At 30.8% G+C, this 20,958-nt stretch overlaps 3 protein-coding genes and 2 long non-coding RNA genes across 9 annotated transcripts; 3 read left to right on the top strand and 2 right to left on the bottom strand.

Annotated features, from left to right (window-relative positions):
- Positions 1-2: 2 nt before the first annotated feature.
- LOC122634008 lies at positions 3-4,722 on the bottom strand. 2 transcript variants are annotated; one of them, XR_006328272.1, is made up of 6 exons: positions 4,629-4,722; positions 3,143-3,331; positions 2,275-2,513; positions 2,041-2,187; positions 1,267-1,427; positions 3-46 (listed from the first exon to the last, which is right to left on the bottom strand). It is a non-coding gene; the product is annotated as an uncharacterized LOC122634008 (long non-coding RNA). The 2 variants fall into 2 exon arrangements; XR_006328271.1 differs by lacking the exon at positions 1,267-1,427 and having other exon boundaries at positions 4,629-4,716.
- Positions 4,723-4,769: 47 nt separating this feature from the next.
- On the top strand, positions 4,770-5,932 carry LOC122634005 (60S ribosomal protein L35a). Of its 2 annotated transcripts, none has more exons than XM_043822542.1 (4): positions 4,770-4,838; positions 5,292-5,551; positions 5,627-5,785; positions 5,866-5,932. In XM_043822542.1, exons 2-4 carry the CDS (start codon positions 5,294-5,296, stop codon positions 5,887-5,889), a joined length of 441 nt encoding a protein of 146 aa, XP_043678477.1. In that variant the 5' UTR covers positions 4,770-4,838; positions 5,292-5,293; the 3' UTR covers positions 5,890-5,932. The 2 variants fall into 2 exon arrangements, with proteins under 2 accessions (XP_043678477.1, XP_043678478.1); XM_043822543.1 differs by lacking the exon at positions 4,770-4,838 and adding an exon at positions 4,840-4,862.
- Positions 5,933-6,219: 287 nt separating this feature from the next.
- On the top strand, positions 6,220-9,919 carry LOC122634004 (SPRY domain-containing protein 7). Its single transcript, XM_043822541.1, has 4 exons — positions 6,220-6,600; positions 6,958-7,235; positions 7,301-7,403; positions 7,493-9,919. Exons 1-4 carry the CDS (start codon positions 6,498-6,500, stop codon positions 7,588-7,590), a joined length of 582 nt encoding a protein of 193 aa, XP_043678476.1. The 5' UTR covers positions 6,220-6,497; the 3' UTR covers positions 7,591-9,919.
- A 787-nt stretch (positions 9,920-10,706) lies between these two features.
- On the bottom strand, positions 10,707-14,605 carry LOC122634003 (heparan-sulfate 6-O-sulfotransferase 2). The gene is made up of 4 exons (XM_043822540.1): positions 13,882-14,605; positions 12,940-13,343; positions 12,345-12,524; positions 10,707-11,733 (listed from the first exon to the last, which is right to left on the bottom strand). Exons 1-4 carry the CDS (start codon positions 14,324-14,326, stop codon positions 11,416-11,418), a joined length of 1,347 nt encoding a protein of 448 aa, XP_043678475.1. The 5' UTR covers positions 14,327-14,605; the 3' UTR covers positions 10,707-11,415.
- A 96-nt stretch (positions 14,606-14,701) lies between these two features.
- On the top strand, positions 14,702-19,422 carry LOC122634009. 3 transcript variants are annotated; one of them, XR_006328275.1, is made up of 5 exons: positions 14,783-14,810; positions 17,500-17,510; positions 17,589-17,660; positions 18,129-18,202; positions 19,132-19,422. It is a non-coding gene; the product is annotated as an uncharacterized LOC122634009 (long non-coding RNA). The 3 variants fall into 3 exon arrangements; XR_006328273.1 differs by having other exon boundaries at positions 14,702-14,810; positions 17,500-17,660; XR_006328274.1 differs by lacking the exon at positions 17,500-17,510 and having other exon boundaries at positions 14,724-14,810.
- The last annotated feature ends 1,536 nt before the right edge of the window (positions 19,423-20,958 follow it).

Here is a 20,958-nt window from a genome sequence, read left to right as displayed (position 1 = left end):
CTAAAATCATTCATCTTGTTATTTGCACTTTTATCATTTATCAATCCTGCGTATGAAAATATTTAATATTAAACGAACGATATTATATGAATATTATGTAAGTTGATATTAAAATATTTTCAATGAAATTTATTATGCGAATAAATAGTACTGGAAAAGGTTCATCATGAAAAAAAATTAGATGGAGTATTGAGATATAAGAAAGGAGAGAAAAGAAAATTGAAATATATGAAAGAGGAAAAAAAGAGATACATTTACGTTGGTAGGATAAACATAAAATTCTTTACGATGAGTACTTTGATAACTGAGTTTAAGTATATATGTATATATATATATATATATATATATATATATATATATATATGGAGAGATAGTAGTTACATAAAAATAAAACGATTATTAAAACTAGGAATAGTGAGAAGAGCTCGAAATAGTGATTGTGCGGAAAGGTGGAGATAAAAATTTCGCGGCACGCTCTTATTCGTCGACACTCTCTCTTTCTCTCTTTTTTTCTCTCTCTCTCTCTCTCTCTTTCTTTCTCACTGTTAGCCCTCAGTGGAAAGACTTGAATTATTCAAACAGGTTTTTCCGCGATGTCTGCGTTTTTCGCGGTCGCCTTCTATCCTGTCGAGTTTTCTAAGAAAGAATGAAATTTTTACACCGAATCTAGCACGTTATAGACAAGTCGTGCATACTTTGACCTCGATACTGCCTCCAATGAATTTCCAGGAAATAATAATTTTTCTTCTCTCTCTCTCTCTCTCTCTCTCTCTCTCTCTCTCTCTCTCTCTCTCTATCTCTCTATCTCCATATCTCTGTCCCTTTGAAAACTTCTTTTTCTCATTTCTTCCCTTCTCTTTTCTCCTGTTCTGTGAATAAAGATAACCTTTTTTTATAGATATTTATAAGAAAAAGGAAAAAGGAAAGAAAAGAGACAGATATTATTTTTCTATTGGAGAACTTAATTAATCAAGGTATACTATCGAAACTATCTAATATAATCACGTAATTAATGACGCCTACGAAATGAACCGATTCGACGTTGCATAAAGCCTTAATATTCGCATGAAAAATGATGCCGCTTTATCGATAGAAGTTTCGGACTTTCGTCCGGAAGTTTACTCATCTACTTACATAAATTTATTGTCTGTCACCGTCCTGAGAGAGAGAAAGAGAGAGAGAGGTAAAAGATAGATATACATATATGTATATATATGCAAAATATGCAAAGGGTGAATGAGAGTAAGGAAGAAAAGTAGTATCTACCCATCACCGTGTTGAAAAAATTCTTTTGCTACGATTACTCGATTTATCATTGCGTAATAAAACTTGTATACTTTTATTTCGTGCAGCCAACCACAATACACTTATGGTATATATATAGCTATATCATAGAATTCCCTAAGGATCTCTTCTCGCCTCGTATACTACAAAAAAAGAGAATAAGGTTGAAAAGAACGAGAGTCAAGTAAAAAATACAAACAAGATAGAATTCCAACATTGATCATACTACAACGCAAATATATATATATATATATATATATATATATATATAGAGAGAGAGAGAGAGAGAGAGAGAGAGAGAGAGAGAAAGAGAGGGAGAGGGAGAGAGAAACATGATCGTTGCGATAATAGAATAATATCTATTTCATGAACGTTAACAAAATACTCATGGTCGTATTTATTGTAAAACGCATTAAGTGCAAGTTGGAACCTTATTTTTTTACGAGTCTACATTTTAAAATCTTACTCGACAGAAACAATATAAATTTCGAAAAAATACAAAAAGAGAAAAACTACAAAAGAAAGAAGAAAAAATAAAAAAAAAAATAAAAAAAAAAAAGAAACAGTCTAAAATATTCGCCAAAACCAAGGCTACAAAAAAAGAAAAGCTAAGAGTAACAAAAGAAAGTAAAAAAAAAAAGCGCATAGGAATTTGATCAACTTAAAATAGACTTGTTCCTTTAAAGCTACATAATGACGTTGTCAATTCAAAGATTGCTTTCAAAAGTAATAAAATGTTATCCTGAATATACTTACAATACTTTCATAAATATCGAAATGAGATTAGAGAAACGAGATCGATAAAAAATCATGAAACAAGAAGAAACGTAAAGAAGATCGACTTCGTGTTGTAATTTAGTTAGGTAGGATCTCTATCAGAGATGTAAATGTTAATCTTAGATCCTGAAACAAGGAATATAGATAAGCGTACGATAGATAAGTAGATAGATCATGGATCTAGGTTGGTTGGCAGATCACATACGTGAATACCTTGTATGGCTATACGATAGCACAGTGTGTATTAGTACCGGTAATTCCAGCATGATGCACCGGACGTGGATCACGCTGGAAGATAGATGACATTGTTTCCTGCATCCCCGGGGAGACGCCGGATGACGCACGGAGCTTTGAGAAATAGGGATGAGGGGAAGAAGAATGGAATGAGAAGAACGGAACGAGAGATGTCCCGATAAATAATCCATCGCTCTAGTTCACCTCCCGACACAATCCTGAAATTAAAATATAGTACTTTTATTGCAACTTCGTAGGATCGTTATCATCGAAATCTTCCGTTCTGTAATAATTTTTTCTTTCAAAAAAAAAAAAAAAGAAGAAAAGAAAAAAAGAGAAAGTAATCTTTCTACGGTGGAATCATCGTGTTCGCGTCGATAATGACGATGATTGGGACGGGTCGTAGGTTTACTGACGAAAACAAGAAAAAAAGAAAAAGAAGGGAAAGAAAGAAAAAGAAAGAAAGAAAAAAAACCCTCGCTTAAATCATTAGCCAGTGAGGAAACAATGCCTAGCATGTTTCCGGACTCGTTTAGTCGACGGAAACGACGCTGAACGAAATTCACCGAGAGAGTACCAACGAACACATTCATCCTCTCGATAATTCTCGGGAATTCCGCCATCTCTTATTTTTCTCTGCGTGATCTAGACACAGTAGGATGAGGGAAAAAGGAAACGCTAAGGAGGGGAACACGATATGGTAGGAGGAGGAGGAGGAGGAGGAGAAAGAGGATGAGAACGAGGAGAATGAGGATGAGGATGAGGATGAGGGAAAGGGAGATGAAGGGTGAAGCGAGAAGTACGAGGGTGAACCAAGGGTTGAAAACGCCTAACATAAATCTCCTACCTGCTTCGAGGTCGCGTGAAATAAATCCAAACGTTTTGGTGGCAGCATACCGCGATTTTATTTTCTCCTTGGTGAGCTTTTCTTCTTGAAATATTATATTGCACCGGACGGACGTTTAATGCGAGCGAGAATCGCCGCCATCTTTTTTTGGCGGGGAATAACCAGAATTGATGACTTACGTAGTAGATCCTAAAATTATTTTTAATGGAATTTACTTATCGACTAATCGATAAGTTAGAATGAATGTTGAATGATAAGTTAGAATGATAGTGAATAAGTTAGAAAAGTTATTTCTTGAAATTATTAAATCAAATTTTCGATGGGAATGAGTACAAACGTTTAATCAATTTTCGACGAAAAAAAGAGGGAGAGAGAGAGAGAGAGAGAGAGAGAGAGAGAGAGAGAGAGAGAGAGAATCTTTTCTTTTTGAAATATTATATTGCAGTGGACGAACGTTTAACTTGAATGAGAATCACTTTTTTACGGAATCGATGATTAAGATTTTAAAACTACTATTAATGTTATCTATTTATCGACTGATCAAAAAGTTAAAAAAATGATTTTTTGATATCGTTAAATAAAATCGTAATATCAATAAATCTTCAAGGGAAACGAGTAAATACGTTTATCGACGATAAATTTTCGATAAGCAAAAAAGAGAATCACAGAACGATCTTTTCCATCGTGACCATTCACGAAACGGAAAGGATCGTAACCGAAGGTAAAGCTCGAAATGCGGTAGATTCTGCACGCAGGCGTGGTATACATTCTGCATCGGATAATTTGCACGCTTCGCGAAGCGGAATACTCGATTTCGAATTTGCTCGTAACAACCTTGAGAGCGATAGAAAATAACGATGAAAAAATGGTAAAAGTACTGTAAAACCGATGCGCCGATACCCTTTTGTATCTATAACTTGAACGATCAATAAATAGAATTTACTACCAATCAAATTTCCTTTAACCATTCGTTGTAATACTCTATAGTTCTACTACAATGAATGATCCTTGTCATATTATACAAAATTAAATTATATTATTCGCGCGACAGTAGGCACTTTGATGTATGCATTGTTTGTCATAATAGGCATGAATTATTAGATTCTTTGTTCTCGACAGTACCTTATTTTTGAAAACTGCTATATTGTTCAATTGTTTATGTCATATATATATATATATATATATATATATATATATGTTCGTAATAATTATTGAATATTTCATTAATAGTAATCACATATTATCTTACATCAAAATAAAACAACACGTCGAATGTTCGTTCGGACAAATCGCAAAGAATTTGTGTGGTTATATAGAAACAAAAAACAGAAAAAGAAAAAAATTATAAAGCGAATCGAGTATCGTACCGTTAATGTTACTTTTTCTCTGTACAGATAGATTACACATGTCTCGTAGATAATTTTTAAAAACATCGAAATTTATAATATTAAAAAGAAAATTGTCAAAAAAAAAAAAAAAAACTAACCTGTAAATCTTGTAGAAGTCGAAAGAAGACATCACTCTTAATCCGCCAATTACGCAAAATAGTTCCTTAGAACCATTACAAGAAATAAACCTTTAGCGACATCTATAGTTTAAATATATTGGTTCGGTCGGTAAAATCAAATTTTTGTTGAAGATATCTTCGCCAGAGGGTCAGAGTTTCCTGTTTCTTTTAGTTCATGATAAATATCCGGTACGTTTCTTCCCTGTGTGCTCTGTAATTATTTATAAAAATATCTGTAATTAATGAAAAAAATAGATAAATAATAAGGAGATTTTGTTTGATGTGAAGTTAACGTGCAATTCGAAGTTTTACTTGACAACATTTTGCAAATGATCTCTCGATCTCGACAGATTCGAAATACGTGCATGTTACGGTGTTTGTGTCGTCAATATATAACATAAAAAACATGTGAAATAATGATTTGATCTTCTATCATAGAATAATATTTTCATAGATTTCAATTTGTCTCTTTGTTGTTAAAAAAATAGTACATTAACTTCATACATATAGTAGAGTCTTCAAAAAACTCAATCTAATGAGTTTTACTCAAAGAAGTTTATACTTATGGAATTGAATATATATGATATATAAATAAAATTTATATTTCTTTGTATTTTTCTTATTGTGATAAACTTTTCGCAGAAATGGCAGACACAGTTGCAGCTCCTAAATCTAAAACAAAGGCTTCGAAGAAGCCAGTAGAAAAGGCTTCAGAACCTGTTCCTTTGAAAAAAAGGCCTTTTAAGAGACATGGACGTCTTTATGCAAAAGCTATTTTTACTGGTTACAAGCGTGGTCTTCGTAATCAACATGAACATACTGCCCTTTTAAAGGTTGAAGGCGCTAGAACAAAAAGTGATTCCGATTTCTATATAGGAAAGAAATGTGTTTACGTATACAAAGTGAGTGTCGCAATATAAAAATATCCTTATAATTTGACAATAAGAACGTGTAGTTATGAATATTTATTTTTCCAGGCTAAGAATAGGACACCTGTTCCTGGAAAGACAACAAAGAAAACAAAAGTAAGAGCTATTTGGGGTAAAGTAACACGTCCTCATGGTACTAGTGGTTCAGTTCGTGCTAAGTTTAAAAGAAATTTACCAGCCAAGGCTATGGGTCACCGCATTAGAATTGTAAGTATATGTTCTTCAAATATAAATTGTAAATCCTAACATTCTATATAGATACATATTTTTCTCTTATTATATTACAGATGCTGTATCCTAGCAGAGTATAAATTCATACATAAATAAATAAATAAATACCAATTTGGTTTATAACCTTGTAATATTATTTGTATTCCCTTCCTAATAAGTAAACCTATCCTATTTGAGAAATAATGATTAAAGTTTGCTATGCATCGAAGTTGCGTGCAACGAAAATATTGCGAGACATAACCTTCAATTTGTATTCAACGTTTTACGAATCTAAATAATTTCTTATCATAAAAAAGTTAATGCATATTGAAAAGTAATAATTTAATTTTTTTTCTTTTTTCTATTTCTTTCATCGTTATATAAAAATGTAAGAAGAATAAGAAAGAAAGGGTAATATCGATTAAATGTGTCAATAGGGAAGCCATTTTGTTACTACACACACAAGTTTTGAATAAGTCGCACGAAGTTTCAGAGTATAAAAGTACCTGCTAATTTTCTACAAAACACTGTGCTTTGTTAATATATTTAACGATCTCATCGGTATTTCCGTGAAATAAAGTGATAAAGAGTGAACAAAAATTTGTATAAATCACCTTTCGTGGAGGAAAAATTAATGTTTTCCTCATGCGAATGATACGATGTTGTGTTTACTTTTTTAAATAGATCGGTCAAAAGATTAAAAAAAAAGATGTTTTGCTGTTTGAGAAATTGTTTTGATGGTATTGGATTCACAGCAAACCAAATTCCAAAAAAAGAACCAAATCCGATTACTTTGGATACTACTCATATGGGTAACCATCATTTTTTCGCAGAAAAATTTTTCAAGTAAATCTAATCATTTGCAGGAAATATATCTCTACGTATCTATTAATCTTTTCATTGACATCTGTCAAAATAAAATTTATTATATTTAAAATTTAATGTTACGTTTGAAGTTTGTCGTTTATAATATATTTTATCAATCATAAATATCAAAAGAATTAAGATTATAAAAAACAAATAACAATGAATATTGATTTAGTATTTGGTTGGTAATCATGACAATCTTTTTGTGTCGAGTCTAACCAAAGTAGGAAAATTATTACAAAGGAATATGTTTTTTCAATTTCATTACTATCCTGATGTAGTTACATGATTTGAATTCTCAGGACATGAAGTAGTTATAGTCAGAAAAGGTTTAAGAGTTTGCGGACGTGGTGGTGCCTTAACAAATGTACCTCTTGCCCAAAGCAAGAGTTATTTTGAAGTTAAAGTACAACAAAGTGGAATATGGGCTATTGGATTAGCTAACAAATCTACAAATCTTAATACTGCGATTGGAGGAAGTGACAATGAAAGTTGGGCTCTCAATTCCGATGGCATTTTAAGGCACAATCAACAAGAGTTGCACAAGATTCAAAATCCTGTTCAAGAAGGAGATATTGTTGTAAGAATTATAAGTTATATGATCTGCAAAAAATGGTAGTACAAAAATAACCTCTAATCTTCTAGGGAGTATCCTATGATCACATAGAATTAAATTTTTATGTTAATGGAAAATCTTTGGAAGCCCCAATCATTGGTATCAAAGGCACTATTTATCCTGTGCTTTATGGTCTGTTTCAATTTTATCTTCGTATAATTTTACAATGATTAATATTATTATTTTATATTATAAAAATTATATTACGATAAAATTTTCAGTTGACGACGGAGCTATACTAGATTTAATTCTGGATAATTTTACTCATCCTCCACCAATGGGTTTTGAAAAAATAATGGTAGAACAATCATTACTTTAACGATACACACAATGTGTATAATATTGAAATGGCTAATTATCAGACAGTTTTAAATTGTTCACTCAAAGTACATTTTGTCCATTCTAAACGCGAACAAATGTTGCGATAATTATATATAATTCTATCTGCAGTTAAAGATTATATACAATAACATGAATAAAAAATCTTTATTATAATGTAATATATATATATGTGTGTGTATATATATATATATAATTTAATTAGCAACTGCAAAATAAACATTTTGTCTAATACTTACAGTTTCATTTTTTTATTTCGCGAGTATATTAATAGTTTAATAATCTTATTAGAAGTAAATCTGTGCAATTTGTTGAGACCTTCTTAGTTTTATTAAAATTAAAAAGTTTACAACATTCATTTTAGAGACAAAGTTAGCAGTATACTTAAACTTGGTATACATATATTCCATATTTATTATTGTTACTAAACTTCCAATTTGGTTGTTTAGCAACAGAGTTTAATAAATCATAATAACAATATAATATGTATGCCTCATGTATATATGTAATCGTACAATAGTAGATTGATCATTAATTATTATTAATGATGTTTTGTTTACTGCACACGCGAAATTATTTACATATGTATGTGTATCATGTTTACACGAATCTTTATGTATAATTATTGATTTGTAATGAAATAACGGTATGATGCTATATACACTGATATTACTAATAAAATACCAACATCTTAGGCCTATTCTTATTTGCTTTAATGGGCTAGTGTCATGGCTTTTTTCATTGACAATAAATTTATAACATATTTAGATACCGAAAATTTAAAACATTAAAGCTAATTTTTGATCCAAACTAATATATTGAGTATATATGCGTATCTTTATATATAATTATATAAATATTAAAAATAATTAACAATCCCAAGTAATGCACAAAAAATTTTAACCTTAATTGGTTTTCTTTACATAGTACACTAAATCTTGTTACAATTACAAAGAAATTGTAAGACATTAGTCGAAAGGCAATTAATAAAATATGAGATTTTCCAAAATTAAGGAAACTGATAAAACTTGTTATTAATTTTGTTATTAATATTGTGTGACACAGTCATTAAATGTTATAATTATCCCGAATGTCGGTAAGAAATAACTTTGTTTATACAGAGTAATATAGAATTAATGATTTGTATTATAATGAGATAAATTCTTCGATGCATTTAGAAATGCAACCTTGCATTAAATTTGCTTTCTGTTTACTGTACATATAATGAGCATTTTTGTGTCACATATAAAAGGTTGTTTTTATGATTGTACTGCAAGCATTTTAAATACTTGCAAAACATAGTAAATCTTTGGTCCTTAATATTATTTTTATGAAAATTATATGTTTATGTATTTCTATAAATTATTATGTATTTTTTATAAGTAGGTCATTCGATTGAAAACAATGTGCTTTTGTAATAACTTAAGTTAGAGCTGTATACAGAGTTATATCTAGCTAAATTAATATTGAGATTAATGAAATCTAAATTTAAAAAAAAGAAACCAAGAAATCGTTGTATGTTACTTAACTCTTTCTTACTCGTGACTCTGTATATGACTCTTAATATGAGAGATATATAAATCATATTGTAAAATACACATCACACAAATTTACAATTTATTATTGTTGATGGCAACTATCATCTCTACCTATACTTGATTTAATCCCATTAAACATTAATTTATGTATTTTTTATAGACATATTTATAATGTGTAAAATAGCAATTTCATGGCACTGGTTTACTAGTTTTTTTTTTTTTTTCATTTCATTTTATTATTATTATTTTTTTTTTTTTATTATAGGAATATTGTGTTCATTCGAGAGACCAACATTAATATATCCAAGAGAGCCCTTGCAACCTATGCCTTAATGATATATAAAATATTTGCTAAAAAGGTATAAGATATATTACATTTAGTTTATGACTGGATGATATGAAATATTTATAATGGTAACCCAGCGAATTGTATTGCACATAATTCTCATTAGGCAGTAATTATTAATAATTAATTAAATTTAACACGCTTTCCATTTTATTTTGAGAGATATAATTAGTGACCAATATGTCTATAACTTCATTTCATTAAATTATTTAAAAGTTACGCATATTATATATTAAGTAATTCTACCAGACTGCACTCATTGTTTTGGACGCCATTTGATCGTTTTATCAGAAATACTACATTCTAAACCAAGTTGCTGTTTTATCATAATTATATAATTAAATATTTATTATTCAATATCATGATAATTATCAGATGTATGGCCTCTGTCACTAATTTCTTTCATAAAAATCTTATCACTTAAACTATATAAATTGTTTTTAATAAACCTAATACCATTTCCTTTACAATGCAAATAATCCAATTACAAAATATATATCTTTTGATATATTTACAAAAGTAATTTATAATCTATATATGATTTATTAAAAAGCTCTACTACCAATTAAAATTATCATTATGTCTACAATTGATAAAATGTTAGATAATTTTTAATATAATTCATCACACTATTCATGAATCTAAAGAGAGATAAAACAATGATTTGAGATCTTTCTTTTGTTCTCAGGACCAAGGGTTATATGTTTATATGATATAATATCAAATGTTTTTGTTTCCACACAGGCTGTGTGTATTATATTGTAATGATTAAAAGTAATCGATAAATAATTATTTTGAAATAATAATAATAATTCGAAACATATACTTAATAACTAGATGTCACAACCCTAAGCCAAAAGCTAAATTGTTTGAAATATAAAAATGTACTTGCATTAATCCTGTATTAATTAAAAGTGCTGCCATCATAAGTATTAATCATTTGTATGCAACTCTTCCTTATAAATGCATTCAAACTGAGAGATAATTTATTTAAAACTTCTATATCTAATCGAGTCTGTAATTATTTGCGGTCATATCCTAGAAAAGCTAATACCATATTTAAAAAGATGTAAATATATTTTTACTTACAAAAAGATATATATTTGTAAAATGTACTTTTGTAATATGTGATATAATAAATCTTATAATTCACATATTAGATATATTAATGTTTTTGAAATGTCAAATAACTCTACTCATATAAGAATGATATTTTTAGATATTTAATATTTTTAGACAAGAGTGAGATTGGTAAAAATAAAATAGAACCTTATCTTTTTATGATTGAAGAAATTATGATTTTTCTCAGTATTGAAACTACATTTCAAAGTGCACATATATAAAGATATAAAGATTTTATCACAATAAAATAGAAGTTCTATTCCTAATTCTTTGTACAAATCCCTTGAATCCTGTTGAACGCATAAAATGTTATAATTCTACATGTGTATCTATTATAAAAGTTTGTTTTAACAAATATAGATGCAATCCCATTCATGAACTAATATTCACATATAGAAGAAAAATCAGTACTTTTATAGCTGGTTCTCAGCATTATAAGCAAAGTTATATTAGCCATGTACATATATGGAAGAGCTTTCACAGAGTGTTTGCAAATGTTTTAAGAATATATAAAGTTTGTTTGTTTGTTTTTATAATTATCTGACTTCTATTCTTACATGAAACCACTGAAAAAGTACCAAGGATAATACCAAGGTTCTTGGAGCTCTCTTTGGTCTTGTCCATGTAAAATTCTACAACACTTTTGGTAAAATTCACGCAACAAATGCGTCTGATAACTATATGTATATAAAGCATTCTGTTCCAAGGGCATTTTCCCTGAGATACTCAGATCCAGTGCAACCGCTGTATTTATTCGCGAATGCGAAGCATCGATAATGTCTGTCAATATACTCACATATTATTCGTTATCTGTTGTATCTTCAATAACAGAGTCCCAATTAAATTCTGTGGCACTTTGTCTGGAGGGTAATTCTCCAAGGTGCTGAAATCGTTGCACGAAGTAAGGATCGCGATCTTTGAGTCTTCTAAATCTTTGAAATGCAAGTTTCTTTGCAAAATCATACAGTTCCAGATCCAATTTGTTAAGTCTACGCACTGCATCTAATTGTTCTGGGTTAAGAGTGGCCATAGTAGCTGCACTAAGGGTGGCATTATGCTGTTCGAATGCAACAGCAAATCTCATTCCAAACGTTTCTTCAAATGAATACTGGCCCACCTAATATTTTTAATAATTGTTTATAAATCTTAACTTTAACATGAAAAAAATTATTTCATATAATGTTAACACATTTATAATTGAAATATTTTCTTTTATATTATATTAAAAATTATGGCATATAAGCATGAAAAATTATTACTTGGTAATAAAAATAAACCTGCAAGCAAAAGAAAATTTTAAAGGCAACAAGCCCACAGAATACACTTATGGTTCACACATGTTAAAGATAAACAGAGAAACATAAATATTTACTTTAAGCCTAGCTAAACTTTAAGCCCATGAATTCAACTATATAATGATAAGAGAAATATATATAGGATCCTTTGACATTAATAAATGTTACATGTATAAATTTAAACATTCAGACGAACAATGAAACAATAAAACAAATTACATTTTATACTATTAGTACAGTTACCAAATGAAAAATTAATAGAAGATTCGAAAAATTCAAATGAAATATAAAACTTGTAAATTATTGTTATTTAAACTGTTCCACTATTACAGTATCATTATAAATATATCAAAAGAATAATTTAGATAAATTACTAATAATATTAATAACATGCTTTCATGCAAATTTTATATCTTAACTTTCTAATTCTTACTTTCTGGTACTCAGTCAACATGAAGAAAGGCATAAATTGTAAATTATGTTTGGCACTAGCCAACATAAGACGATCCCTGTCCAAGCTGCTAAGCGTAGAGTTGTAACAACCAACTATTGACAAATCAGCCAGCATTCTTGTTTGACGATTGCTTGCCAAATTGTATGGGCACTCCATAAACTGTAGAAACAATAATTTTAATCGATCAAAGAGCTACAACCTTACTTTTTATCATATATCATTGCATAGAGAGTTAAGCAATATATCAGCTTTATTTAAATTTTTTATTTGTTTTATCTTAAAGCATGAATTATCCACATATAATGACTCTTTGCAGTATTTAATTATTTAGAAGACCTTGAATTCATGAGCATAATAACAAGTCACTTAACAAGGATTTTATTTATGCGAAACAATAAGATGGAAAAACTACAGATAAAAAATAAAACTGTGTTGTAATAGTATACTTCTAAAACATTATAGTTTTTCTCATATTTGGAATATTTGCAGTTGGTTCTTTTTTGTAACAAATAATTTATGAGCAGAATGTATACTTTTAATTTTTTTATATTACTATTTAATATATTAATATCACCTGTTCTAAACTAACTCCTTGCCAACTAGGTCCATTATAACACTGTGGTATATTAGCTTGAGTTCCTCCACACCAATGACGTGCACCTCTCCATGTTGCACCTCTTTGCACATGTCGAAATTCAGACAAATAACGTGCAACAGGATCTCTTATGATAGTTATGTAAAAATATCTACGCTTAATTCCTTCCCCTTCAATTTTATTCAACTCAGAATCGACGCAACTAGTTAATTCAGTCCAGTCAGCATGTAACCCACACTTCCAACCAGTAGAGTACCGAGAAAAAAGCCAATTTTCATTGCGATTTGGACGGAAACAAAGGCAGCGCTTACGTCTTCTCTGGCAAGAACATGGTCTCTGCAGATCCAGATCTCTTACTAGATGTTTACCAAACAATGTTCCCCCTTTAACAGAAAGCCATTAGCAATACAAATTAGCTATAAAATATATAAATGTTTTTTTCAGCAATATAAATACTACATTATTACAGATAATACATATACTTAATTCTTATTTTGTAATAGAAAAAAAAATAAGGGAAGGAAAACTGTAGATAATCAAGGGAAGACATAAGCCTACAGCATACTAAACAACTCAACATCTTTGAATTATTCTCTTTCTTTCTAAGATAGAACCTACAGGTTTGAGGATGCCTAATGAATAATGCATAGGTTTAACTACACAATGGTCAGAAGGGAAGTTTCCATGCTTTTATTATGCTATTGCATTGCTTTGGCCTTTAGCCAAAGAAATCTATGGTTAAGCTCTAAAATATAACTTAACACAGAATCTTAACATAGAACCTATAATCGATGCAATACTGAGAGGATCCATCTTAAAGAAATATTGGTTACGAATAAGACAGATAAAACAAATGAGCACATTTGCAAGTTTACATAAGATAAGTGTACACAGCTTTATCTATTCTGACAGAAGGTTTACCTGTCTTTTGAATATGCAGGAAAACCATGACGTCATGAGCATTGATGTCAAATTGAAAAGTATCATTGGCAAAGACATCATCGTATCCAAGGCTTCCCTGTATACTTTGAAGCTTAAACGCAGGATGTACAGAGAAGAGACCGTTCTTGTCAAGCTCGATGGAAACAGAAGACAAGGCAGCTGCGGGTGCTCCAAGAGAGAGACCCTCTGGAATTCTCGCGGAATCCTTGACGTCCTGTCGATTGGTCAGGGCACACACGTGATCCGGACAAAAGTAACCAAGATATACGATCCCGGTTAAAGCGAGAAAGAAACATATCCCGACGACGCTCCGTAATCGACTTCGTCGTGGCCGTGACTCCATCGTCCCGGACTTATCGAAAAAATCGTCCGGTACGAGGATCGTCAGATCGCTAACGCCTTCTTCGCTTAACCGTCTGCCCATTATTTCGGCCCATCTTTTTTCACTGCAACACCAGCAGTAGGACGCTCCGCGCGCCGACACGGACCGACCAAAACTACATCCACGCACCGAGTATCGGCCATGACAGATGGCTCCGATCTTATATCCCCACTACGTACTATCCGCGCGCTTTTCTTTTCCTTTTTTCTTTCTTTTATTTACTTCGCTTCCTTGACCATTCGCCTATGCTCCCTTCTATACGTTCGAGGAGTGTATATTTATACGTGAAATCTCCTTGCCTTTTTTCATCTTTTTTTCTTTCTCTTTCCACTTCTCCTTCTCCTTCTCCTTCTCCCTCTTCGTTACTTATCTCGATACACGATCTGCTGCCTCTGCTCCTTCATCCAGCAACGTAACTCATAACGGAACCTTTATGAACGTTTCTTATCCCTTTTTCAAAATCTTCTTTTTCTTCATTCCTTATTTGTTCCTATTTAAAATTCTGAAGAGGACCAACTTCCGATGGGTGAGGAAACCATTATTTACATATCTTCAAATTTAGCGATCGTATATACCATTCCATTCCTTTTGTTGTATGTATGTATGTATGTCGCGTTTGGTCGTTCCTCTGTTGTCTCTCGTAATGCGTTTTAAACAGAACACTTCGTGAACTCCAACAGTATCGGATTGATACGATACAACGTCATGAATTAAACGAAAACATTGTTCTCATGAGACGACATTAATAACAACACTAGTAGACTAATTCAATCAACGATTATAATCGAAATCAATTATAATCATTATCAATTGCAATTAACGATTAAACTAATTATTTGATTATTATTTCGAGTTATGATCACTCGACGTTTTACAATGTGCATTTACCAAATAAGTCGTTGATGATTCGTGACATATCTACGAAGAGGTTAGTCAATGATACGCGTGTCTACGGAGTAATTCGTCGATGTCGACGAAACTTTTCATTATGTAATTAAATGTATGACTAATTTTATTTGTTAATTGAATGAAATATTGTCGAATGCTAACATCAACCACATACATTATGTTATTTCTTTTTTTATTACGTAGCCGACGGATTCGAGATCGAATTACGAAGGAACGTCCTTGTTAGTTTATTTACACAAACTATTCGTTCTTCCTTATTTTTCTTCTTTCTGTCTTTATCAGCCCTTCTTTTACTTTACGCTTCTAGTACGTAGACGAGGTTTTTAGGTCGATAATTAATTAATCGTAAAAAAACCTACTGCGAAGGATCGTAGCTAACGTCGTAGTTCTATAATTACGTAAGTCCTTTGAAAATGATGCTCTTATAGTCTTATCTTGAAATAGCATATGCACATGTACGCTGACATATACATAGATAAACTAATGTATAATGTGTGTGTGTGTGTGTGTGTGTGTGTGTGTGTGTGTGTGTGTGTGTGTGTGTGTGATACATTGTAGACACGTCTTTCCATTATCTGATCTCTCTTAGGATCTGGCCTCATTATCTATTAATTATCTATCAGAATCTGATTCGGAATACAGATATGTATTAACCTTATTCGTGATTAAAATTAGTCTACGGTGTTGTTATTAATATCGTCTTATCTCGAAAAAAAAAAAAAATGTTTCATGGATAACAAAGATGACGAACAATTTTTATAAATAACTTTTAAGATGGAAATATGATATTGATAGAACGTAAAGATATTTTGAAGATTATTTAAACGATTAAATAAGGTGAGAGAGTGAATCCTTTGTAGGTTATTATTATTATTATTGAATGCAGGTTATCTTTGTTAATTACGATCTAATTTCGTATGCTGTGAACGCAGACTGATGTTACGAGCTTGCTACGTAAGCGATATTCCCTCTGAACTATGCACATGCGCACAACGTTGATATTTCCACAAATACAAAATATTTTTCGCGCAAAAACGATTCATTTGTTTTTTGTTTTTTGTTTTAAATCGTCTAACCTTATAATTATAATGAGATATAGATAATAAATACTTGGTCATTTGAAGAAATAATGGTATTTAGTATTATCATACCATGCAGTCATTAAAATTCTTTACTTTGAAGAACATCAAGGCCGTGCAGGTGGAAAAAAATTAGAGAAAAAATTGCTTTCAAGTAATATTGATATCCAATTGTTATGATAAACTAAACGGAGAAAAGATACACACACACACGGTTTATCTCTGATAAGCACTTATATTCGTGTACATATTCGAAATTTCGTGAAATATATTAATATTTCTTTTTTTTGTATTTAAATAAAAGAAATCGTCTCAATTAATAATATGAATACAATATATTATTAATATTATCATATATTATTATGGAAATTCACTTGCACGAAAGACTAGCTTTACGAAATGTTCTGACAACACTATTATTTGACTAATAAAATTACAATTGCAATAATTTGATAATTAATACGATTATGTTCTAATGTAGTAATTAGAGTTTTTTTTCAACACTAGATGGCGAGTCGATTGGATCTCACAGGCTCGTAATTATAGAATATTTATAAAAAGTGCACTGAATTTTTAATTTTTATAAATAGATAATTCAAAATAATAAGTGTTAATAATTTAAGGATTATATCATACGAGAATCATTAATTAATATGTAACAGTTTATTGAAGAGATTTTTTAAAGATTTATTACGTAATTTTTTGTTATAGTAATATTTCTCACGTACAATTCAAATCTGCCACTCTTTACGAATATCGCCATTATTATTATAGACGTGGTTTATTAAAAGTTCCTATGTAAAAAAATAAATAATTCTTAAGAGTAATTTTCATAGAAGGTAAAGCCTGTATCGAAAATCTGAAAAAGTAATTCGTGTGTACTGCAAAAGATCGTAATATAGCTTCGTCGTCACGTTAATCACAGTTTATTAATATATATTTTCTAATATAAAGCATCTTTCAATATATCAATTGATTCTCATTGATTCTCATTGATTGTTGACGAGTTGTGACAACATTCAAAATAAAAGATTCGTGTGGAAAATAATTGTACGCACGAGTATGAACACTCCTTACAATTTTTTTTTTATCAGTTTTGAGCTTCATTTCTATAGATATCGAATTGTAATAATTAATTTTCATGGTTTGAATTAACAAAGTATTCGTTTAGACAGTTTATAAGCTTGTATATCATATTTTTAATATTTCGATATTTTTTTATAATAGATCGAAAAATTGTAAGTTTCGTGGGAAGGGGGAGCCATTGTATAGATGACGTATGCGCATAAACGAGAGTCTACTTAATTTTTTTGCAGTTGGTAGTATTGCCATTTTGAACTATTTTGTGATTTGGTTGCAGAGGAGTTTTGTCGTCTCGTTAATTACAGGTAATATAACAATTTTGTCTAACGTATACTCTTATTTTATATATCACTCGATAGCCAAAAATACGATTTCCACGCGTGAATGTCGCGTGTTGTGGCATTGTCTCGTTTAAAAAAATATCCACGAAAATAAAATCAGCTTCTCGGCTTCGAAACGCTTTCTATTTCGAATTTTCTACTTATATTTTTGCACCATCGATAATTTTATTGTCTATTAACGATGCTCTAATTAATGATCTTTCATTAATTAATCGCGATCGATTGGATTTCGTCTTATATATGATTTCATATGGCTACATATATACGTAAATACATGTCTATGCATATAACTACATATACACGTAAATACACGTATATACATATAAATATCTTTCCTACGACGTATATACATATCGATTCATCTTGCACTCATATTTACATTCCCACGGAATTAATTTTCTACTTTACTAATATCAATCTAATAATTTTCAGCCTTCCAAGAAGCTTATAAATTGGAAAACCTACGCAATATGATAGAAATAATGTTATCGTATTTACACGCACGGGTAAGTCTATTTCTTTTTAAGTACATACATCTTAATAGAGAGAAAGAAAAATGGTAATAAGATCTAGATAACAGTTTAAAAATATGCTCACCAGTTCTCGTCGATGGATTTCCAGCTTCTGGTAAAGAGCAAAACAGAAAGCAAGCGAGTGTTATAAAATTTCATTGTAGGTTATGTGTACTACGTGTATATATAATCTGTGTGTACATGTTATGTAACATTATACTATTCGTAGAATTTTAAGAGAGACAGGGAAAAGACATGTAAACAATCAAAAGAGACAATTGAGAACTTGGCCTTGGGATAATTTTCTTTGTTTATCCCTACGAACGTTGTCCCGTTCGTATAACCTATTGTCTAAATATTCTAACCTGTTTTTGTTTCGTTAATATTGCTTCGTTTAATTTCTCATTTATATTATATATATATATATATATATATATATATATATATATATATATAAATTTATAAATTTGATTTAATCATTCATGGTTTATTAATTTTATTTTATATATTATTACACTTCATACTGTATAGCATTTATGTTAAATATGCAAATCGCATTTACGCATTATATCTATACATACACATATTTATATATATGAATATAGTTAATCTTATTCTATACTCGCGTTCTCTGCGTTGTTAGAATCATTAACACACTTTCGGAATATTCGGTGGAAGAGGATTACGTCGAGAAAAATATTGTTGTGATCGAAAGTGTGAATTTAAAAATTCATTTTCATCTTTGCTGACGAATGTAAACTTCGTCTGGATACAAATTACATTTCTTTCTTTCTTCCAATCATTATTTTTCTCGTTCGTCATTCAAATCATATATTTCTTTTTACTCATTTTCATTCATTCATAAACATATTGGTCCATATGGAACATATAATTAATTGTTTTTGTACCTTTTCGTATTACAGATTCATCGATTCAACGTTTCATCGATTCAACAATAATTTTAATCAATTTCACGGCATCATTCGACCTACGTTGAGAAAGACAAAAGAAAAAGAGTGAATGAAGAAGAAAAGAAAAAAAGAGAAAAGGAGAAAAAAAGAAAAAGAGAAAATGTGCTCTGCTGAGAGAAACTAAAGTAATTAATCTAGAATAATTAATTTAGAATAATTGTTTAAATTATTATATGACATTTCGAAACATTTGTAACTAGTAATAGATTTTTTTTTAGTAATAAATTTATATTGAATTAATTATATCGTGTATATCTTTGCGTGCACCTTACTTCAATAAACTTTCATTATCATATATATCCCCGCCAATATCATACTTAACACGTTTCGTAACAATGACTTTAATATAGAATTTCATATTATAAAAATAAAAATTTCTAAATTTAATTGAACTTTAGAAAAGAACTTTAGAAATTTACTATTCGACTTTAATAATAAAAATGTATACAATTTTTAAGCTTTTTAATGTATCAGCATTCATAAATATCAATACTTTACTATTTTCACTCTGTGCAATTTAAAAAAGCAAAAAAGTATGTGAACAAACACCGACTTTAACGACTTCATTGCATATAATTCATGTAACGACTGATTTCCAATGTAAAATGGAATTAATTTAATATCTAGTTGGAATTAGACGGAAAAGAGATTTTGTAAAGGAATTAAAAGATGCAGCCATTCGCCCGGTAAAACTTGCGTCATATAATTTAGATTTAGATTTCGATACATCGCAAGTATTACCGACCCAGGTCCCACCGCGTGGAGGTTGCTGCATTTGGGGACCCACGGATTAACGGGGACTCTACTCTAAAATTCGCGTGACCGGCGTGATCAAATAATCGGCGTTCAATAAAACGAAGTCCCCGGTAGGACTTTTATTCGCGCCCGACACTCCCGGGAGTGTTATAATAACGGTGACTCTACTCTAAATTCGCGTTCGCGGCGTCCACGCACCAACCGAGAATTCAGGCGGCTAACTGGAGGAGGGTCAGTCCACGCTTACGGATAGCAGATCCATACCACTCGGCAGCACACGAACCGACACACGACCGGTCATTATTCGGTTTAGCAATCAAACGTAGTCCATTACCGTAGGACTTTTAATCGCGCCCGAGAACACCACGCTTGTGCACGCCGACACAAGCGCGAGTGTTCTTCCTATCCTACCCGTATTCGCGTCTAGCAATCGATTATGAACCGAACCTTTCGCCGATATGTCGAAATTCATGAAGAGGAAGAGAAGCAGAAGAGAAAGAGAAGAAGAGAAAGTCGAAACATGCGCGTACGTGAAATATAGAAGACAGAATTCAGAAGAAAAGAGAGAAAGGATATCCGGAAAGTATGATGAAACACATGCACGTGTGAAAACGATGAAATGGAAAAGATAAGATAGACGTACAATATTGATACACCACGATCAAAACCAGGGTACGAAAATAGAGCTCTATTACCGAAAGAAGAGACCCGCACAGAAGCCCACGCCCATGAGCTCCGCTCATAGGACCCACCCGAATTATTTCAATTATTACTGAGCATTGCGTTTCAACGGATAGAAATGAGTGTGTATTTATTGTCGAATATACGGAAGATGTAAGAAAGAATGTAAAATATAATTTGGAATTAGAATAGGAAAATGATTGGAAATAGAAGATTTTGGATAATTCTTAGAAACTTGCAGCTATTCGCTCGGTAATACTTGCATCCTAGAAACATTTTGAAACAATACAAGTACATCCGACCCAGGTCCCACCGCGTGGAGGTTGCTGCAGTTGGAGACCC

This window comes from Vespula pensylvanica, chromosome 14, assembly GCF_014466175.1.
Source record: "Vespula pensylvanica isolate Volc-1 chromosome 14, ASM1446617v1, whole genome shotgun sequence".
Taxonomy (NCBI): Eukaryota; Metazoa; Arthropoda; class Insecta; order Hymenoptera; family Vespidae; genus Vespula; species Vespula pensylvanica.
Note: the sequence above shows the minus strand (reverse complement) of the source record. Positions and strands in the feature narration are given on the sequence as shown.